Genomic DNA, 6,688 nt, shown 5'->3' with positions numbered 1-6,688 from the left:
CTACTGATGTGGAATGTTCCCCTGAGAATTAGGGATTACTCGTTCTGTAGCCTCTTTGTGGCTCGTCTTGTTTGTCGACAACATTAACTTGTTGCCTTCTTGGATCACAAGAGGGTTCTCTGACATTTTATGTCCCCCATGAGAAGAACTGGCATTCTTGATGTTCTCAGTCTCGTTAAGTTCTCTGTGATGCTCTGCGAGTCTGAAGTCAAAAACTCTATCCACATTAGTATTGAGAGCTGTGGATATAACTGGTTGACTCTCCAGTCTAAGACAAGATCTTTGGGCGATTGGATCTTTAGATAGGTCTGACAAAACCTTTTTCATACGAAATTCCCTAATTCGCCTCTCTTCTGGATCAACACAGTTCATGTATAACTGCATTTCTTCAAACACCTCAAGAGCCACTACATTAGGTAGATGACGAAAACCTGGGGGAACTGATGGCGCTAGCATTGGCATAATAGTTTCCACCAAGTTATTGGAGTGTTGTCGATGATACACTGGAAGGGTCCCCTCAGGCTGTCGTTCTGTGTGCTGAAAGTTTTTGCCTTTGCCTTTCTTCAGGAGAGGGCATTTCTGTTTCTCGTGAGATAGACGTAGACAGTGGAAACACTTCTTTCGAACTCTCTCATATTTAATGTCCACCGTTGCTGAACACCCTTTTGGGAGGTTCACTAGCTTTGTGTCTCTTAGCGGGTTCTGTAGATCCATAATCACTTGGACTCTGACATACTCCAGTAAATGTGGCTTTTCTGGGTCATACTCAATAACCTTCACATATCGAATAGCTCCAGCCACCGCATCCATCGTCTTAAATGTGAAGTAGTTAACTGGAATCTTATGAATTCGGATCAATATTAGAACCGTTTGTAAGAAATTTGCTGGTGGAACTTCCTGCCATCTCTCCATCACCATTCCCCAATCATCAAAAGTCCAAAATTCATGTTTCATTACTGACTGAATATTCGTCTCCAGTTCAAAGACAAATTGAAAACTATCGCTAGTCAAAGCGATTTCCTTCACCCTCTCATAAATCTTCCAGATCTTTGGCATCGTTCTCAGCATTCGTCCCATGTTCTAACACTCCGGATTTAGGAGACGACCAATTAGGCTTCTAGCACTTCTCACCACCGTGCTATAATCCTCATCAGCTGTAAGATTCAGCGGTACATCCTCCTCTAAAAACATATTTCCCATAACCTGGGACAGATTGAAGTCCATGAGAAGTAAGAAAAAAAAAATTTCAGAAAGCAAGCTTTTTCGTCTGCGCAATTGCGTATAATTATTATTTGTTACTTAACGAGTATAATTATATAAAAAAACTTAACGGGAAAATAATAATACATACTTTGAATATTCTTTCATAAAAAAATCTACATAAACCATTTATATTTTGTGATTTTTAATTATTATAACTAATTATTAATATGAACTTGCGATACCGAAAATCTGGTCCAATCATAGAACTTTGATAAAGTAGAAGTACAATACAAGAAAATGAAACCGAGCACCAACACCAAGTACTTGCATAACAAAATTAGATGGTGTTAAACAGTATCAAGAAGATGGTACCACCAAGTCACGTGCTCGGCCACAACACACATCCCACAGTTTGAACAATCAACGACCAAAGTTCAGATTCTACAGCGAGACCCTAGGGTTTCTTGATTATCTTTGAGAAAAGAGTGGAGATGCTAAGATTTAGGGACAGTGACATTAAGTATCTTAACATCTTGGTAAGGCCTGTCGTTTTTATCTGTCTTCACTTTCTCTATACCCTGTTCATTTTTGGTTTTGTGGTTAGACACAATGTCACACTAAGCTAGCAAGACAATAAAAACATTCATTTTTCATTTGCATACCTGTACGACATCCATTCCCTTCACAACTCTGCCAAAAACTGTATGCTTATTGTCTAGCCACGGTGTAGCTACTGTTGTAATAAAGAACTGCGACCCGTTTGTGTTTTGACCAGCGTTAGCCATGGACACTGTGAACGGCCTGTCATGCCGAAGACTACAAGAAAAACATAACACAAATTAAGGCCTTTACATTCATTTCGTTTTTATTAAAAGCTGGCATGACAATAAAATATGATATTACCTTTTGTGAAACTCGTCCTCGAATTCTCTTCCCCAAATTGACTGTCCTCCAGTGCCATCCCCAAGAGGATCTCCAGTTTGTACCATGAATCCTTTGATAACTCGGTGGAAAAGGTGGTTGTCGTAATAGCCATTTCGACAGTGTGTTGTGAAGTTCTCCACTGTTTTGGGACATTCTTCTGGGTAAAGCTTTATGTGCATATCCCCCATAGTAGTATGCATGATCTGAAGCAAATTTCCAATTAAAAAAGAGGACCTAAGAGAGCTATTATGCCAAAGATCCAAATCACAAACTACTAATGATTAGTAAAACAGTTTGATGGGTTATGAAGAACATACCACGTTCTCTGGGAGAGACGTTGTGGATGAGTTTCCAATATCTGAGACAGACATAAGTTCATCAGCAGAAGGCTTCTCGTTGAACACATCCCTTCCTTGGCTTGCATCTTCAGGTTCTTCTGGCTCTCTCCGACTGCAGATTTCAATTTCCTTATATTAATTTCCATAAAGAGTTCGGTGATAACAAGGTAAGAATAAAATATTATAGAGACAGGAGAAAAATGTCTACGGAAATCTAGGGAAACCAAAAGAGGTTGATTTTTTTCTAAAGATGCAATACAAACATGAGTTGTTTTAGCCGGATATGTGTCAAGTACCTGAACATATAAATCCTGTGTTTCTTGAAGGCGCAACATAAGATAGTTGGATCGGTTAAAGGCTCCTTGCTTTCATTTACATTTGCTGCGGCTGCTGGAATCTTTCTAACTTTCTTCCCGCCTTGATCACCTTGATATAGTGCAACTCTCAGATACCTTTCATTGCTCTCCACCTTTCCAAGGATCCTTGCAACTGTATTGGTTTGTAAATTTACTATCTAGGTAACAGAAGGGTAGACAGGGAAATAAGTCAGCTATCCGCAGAGACCCTTCTTTAACCACGTTAACATATAGTTACAATAAAAGTATTTAGCTTCTGTGATCATTGATTGAATCATGTTCATGTGAGACAGGACACTAGACTGGTATGCTAGTCTATGGTAATTTAAAACGAAAATAATAAGATGAATTCTTACTTTGATTCCAAGAAGAGTGGCAAATATAAGGAAATTGGAGCTTTCATCGAAAACTGCATTGGGCTGAGGAGCGCTCTCGGTTTTTTCAAGTTCCTTCTCAACAGCCATTCTTCTACCAAAGTCAATTGCTTCAAGCCTGTACAATGGAGCATCGCTCCTCTGTAGATCTTGGGCCACCTAATAATTTCAATACAATCTAAGATTACTCAAGAGTAACGTGAAAACATGCAAGGCAAGAAGAATAGAATATGTAGTCCTACCTCAAGAGACTCGTCATATACCCGCCTAAGTTTACCAGTTTCAAACCAAAATACGCGAATCCTACGATCAGGAGATGTAACGGAAAACTGTCTACCGTCCAGACTCACCTGAAAAGAAGTTCACTACATTTAGACGCCAAAGCACCATGATTTTCACTGGACATATCATATGGAAAATACCCAAAACAAGATCCTAAATCGTACCTCAATGGCGGAGATTGTAGTTTTACACTTTATAATCTCAAATAGATTTGTGTCACTCTTTAGTTTGAAGTCTACCCTACAATACGAAATAAAAAGTCAAATCAAAACACATTCCAAAAAAAAAGATTAGCAACAAAAATCTCACTACAATAGCCTCCTCTTCGTGATATTCTCCAACTGATAGGAAAATAAAAAACAAAAAATACCGAAATGGGAAGAAGAAAAGGAATTTGGAAAAGAAAAGGGACAAGGACATACTCATCCTCAGGAAACTGTAGCGTAGCTGGACTCCAGTACTCGATGATTCCTTTTGTGTCACCAGATATCACTGTGTCAGAAACAGGATTGTACTTCATGACCTTAACAGGATACGAATGTATCTGAAACGACAAAGATATAAGAAACTGTTAATCTCTGGAAAAAAAACACAAGAAATAGCAACAAGATTAAAAAAAAAAAAAAAAGAAGAACAGACCTGTTTAGAAGCAATGGGTTCATTGGAACCAGAGCGGGGATCATAAATGTGCACAAAGGAAGAGTTTCGGTCACTAACAGCAAGTTTGGCTTTGACATCCGCATGTGTGTAGACCCACTCAACAGCACCGGGAATATAGGGCAAGCGGATCATGGCCATCATGTCGTAGTTGACAACATCATAAATTTTAACAGCATGATCATCATTTGAGATGGTACAGCATAGCAAACCATCAACGCTAACCTACATCGTTGAAACGAGTCATTGTTGATAACAGAACAAGAAACAAACACACACACAAAAAAAAAAAACATTAGAAAATGTGGATACTCACCGCAAGACCTTCAATAGGACCTAGATGGGAACGAAAATGCTTAGCGAACTCGATGCCAACACCCTTTTTCTTCCAAAACTTCAAGTGGCCTAGATTTTTATTAAAAGATACAATAGCGAATTGGCGAATGTGTAAAAAAACTGAGAGTAAAGCCAATAAGTATCTGAGAGAAAGTACCATCGATGCTTCCAGTTATAAAGAAATCAGCAGCGGAGACAGCAACATGTGTAACTACATCCCTATGCATGTAACTTTTCTCATACCTGACCAAAACAAAAAGACCTTTCAATACTAAATCCTTTTGATTCCAAGGACCAATAAGCTCAATAATGCGTACTCGTTCACAAACTTATTTGCTAGTAAAACCCTAAAAGGAAGGCTTACATATTAGCACAAGGAAGCGAATCGAGATACGCTTGTTCGAACTGAAGCGGACGCTTGCGCTTGACGCGTGGAGCAGGTCCTGGCCCCACCATCGGCTCTTCCTCCTCCACCACCGCTAATTCTTTCGCGCTTCCATTCTTAGGTTCTTCCTCCATCGATTCCGTCAAAACTTCGATTGAAACCACTGTTGTTGGTTGCTGGGGACAACTCCGACGGCACCGAAATAAAAGAGAGAGAGAGAGAGAGAGAGGACTCGAGATTTATGAACCAAGTTTTTCTACTGGGCCTCACACAAGCCCAATTACCCAAACCACACTCAAAGCTTTTTTTTTAAACACTCGATAATTATGTTATTTTAACTGTGAGAAATATTACAGACGATTCTACGACCGACAATTCTACCTGTTATATGAGGATTTACGCTTGACTGCGTCACCTGAGTCGTCCTATAGAATTCACGTTTCACAGTACTCTTTGTGCCAAGCTGTAGATCTCTTATAAGTCTTTTCTCCCTTAATTCGCATAATTCTATCTTCTCCGGGAATTGAAATCCAGACCTCCTGGTGTAGAAAGATTAATAAACCATTGGTCAAACCACTGGACCAAGGGGCTTTCACCCACACTCAAAGCTATGAGACCGTTTCTTCTCCCCAGAGTCTAAGATTTGAAAAGCGCTTTTCTTTTAAGAGTGCATTACATAAAAAAACATTTTGACTTTTGTTTACACAATAATACACATTCTACATGTGACACACATTTTTATGTGTGAACGCAAGAATTTGAGACAAAAATGCTCTTACTATTTCTTCCACCTCCATTTGAGACGTGTAAGGCACTTTTTCGTTATTTTATTTTTTTACTACGTTGTTACAAAATCTTCTCCGCTATTATATAGATGTCGAGACATGTGAAGGGTATGATCACTATGTGCATATTGTTTGGGTATTGTGGACAGAGCGTGTGTTGGATGTGGTTGTCTGGGACTTGCGAGGGGTGGATGGTATTGTTGTGGACATAGGACATGTGGATGTGGTTATCAGCAAAAAGCAAGGTGTGGATATGGCTGCTAGGGATTTAGGAAGTGTGGATGTTGAGGCTGTTTTTATGGGTGGCGTGGACATGAGAGTTGGGGTCGGGTCTAGAGAGAGGTAGTACTAAGAGTATGCAAATATGTAAAGCCATTTTCCAGTTCCATGTTTGAGTACTCCAACCATAAAAACTTCTTCTTAAGTGTCCGCTAATGCTCCCATTTCAAATTCTCTTTTTCTCTGTCAAGAGGTGAACCATCACAAAATGAATACTTTAGAAACGTGAAGTTGAAATGTAGAAGAGACAGTTTAAAGATTCCAAGTGATATTTATTGCGACTTGGTTCGTTTACAAACTAAACAGAAAACCAATAGCGTTGCTGTTTACATATCTAAAACCAATATGAATTATCATTGAAAATTGGATTGATGCACAAAAGATTCAAACTTTGAATAGTTAAAAGATAAAGATAACATAAACTAAGCACGAATCTGAAAATAAATCAAATTTCAAAATAAACTGAGATAAGAAAGAGAAATGTTATTGTCTTGAAAATTAAATTGAAACCACAAATCTTAAGAGAGAGAAGACATTAAAAGGAGGAAGAAGAAACTAAAAAGCGATGTTTACTGTGAGAGAAAAAAAATAAAAAGGATGATGTAGGTAGAGGGTAAGAAAGACAAACAACAACAAAAATGTGTCTCTCAAGTGGCATGTGTCACTTGTTATAGAGAGGCGAGGTCGTTGTTAGAGAGAGATGAATGAGCATCAAAATAGCTTCGACGGCCCAGGTTTATATAAGGATTTAGGTTTCGTCTTTAAGGCG

At 38.8% G+C, this 6,688-nt stretch overlaps 2 protein-coding genes across 2 annotated transcripts; both read right to left on the bottom strand.

The window, feature by feature from the left end:
- Positions 1 to 1,077, bottom strand: LOC106330678. Its single transcript, XM_013769112.1, has one exon. It carries the CDS (start codon positions 1,075 to 1,077, stop codon positions 1 to 3), a length of 1,077 nt encoding a protein of 358 aa, XP_013624566.1.
- A 365-nt stretch (positions 1,078 to 1,442) lies between these two features.
- LOC106328044 (peptidyl-prolyl cis-trans isomerase CYP71) lies at positions 1,443 to 5,123 on the bottom strand. Its single transcript, XM_013766400.1, has 13 exons — positions 4,835 to 5,123; positions 4,628 to 4,713; positions 4,451 to 4,539; positions 4,117 to 4,359; positions 3,900 to 4,021; positions 3,642 to 3,717; positions 3,438 to 3,545; positions 3,178 to 3,354; positions 2,762 to 2,979; positions 2,445 to 2,577; positions 2,107 to 2,330; positions 1,866 to 2,019; positions 1,443 to 1,781 (listed from the first exon to the last, which is right to left on the bottom strand). The coding sequence occupies exons 1-13, from the start codon at positions 4,987 to 4,989 to the stop codon at positions 1,698 to 1,700; spliced, it is 1,869 nt and encodes a 622-aa protein (XP_013621854.1). The 5' UTR covers positions 4,990 to 5,123; the 3' UTR covers positions 1,443 to 1,697.
- Positions 5,124 to 6,688: the final 1,565 nt, after the last annotated feature.

This window comes from Brassica oleracea, chromosome C3, assembly GCF_000695525.1.
Source record: "Brassica oleracea var. oleracea cultivar TO1000 chromosome C3, BOL, whole genome shotgun sequence".
In the NCBI taxonomy this organism is placed as follows: Eukaryota; Viridiplantae; Streptophyta; class Magnoliopsida; order Brassicales; family Brassicaceae; genus Brassica; species Brassica oleracea.
The sequence above is the reverse complement of the archived record's forward strand: the minus strand, read 5'-3'. Positions and strand labels throughout refer to the sequence as shown.

Bases quoted from the DNA above. Each gene is read 5' to 3' on its own strand.
- LOC106330678 (XM_013769112.1), bottom strand. From the start codon at position 1,077: ATGGGACGAATGCTGAGAACGATGCCAAAGATCTGGAAGATTTATGAG.
- LOC106328044 (XM_013766400.1), bottom strand. From the start codon at position 4,989: ATGGAGGAAGAACCTAAGAATGGAAGCGCGAAAGAATTAGCGGTGGTG. The intron at 4,360-4,450 runs GTGAGTATCCAC...TCAACGATGTAG, and splicing joins GTCCTATTGAAGGTCTTGCG to GTTAGCGTTGATGGTTTGCT. The intron at 2,020-2,106 runs GTAATATCATAT...TTTTTCTTGTAG, and splicing joins GAGGACGAGTTTCACAAAAG to TCTTCGGCATGACAGGCCGT.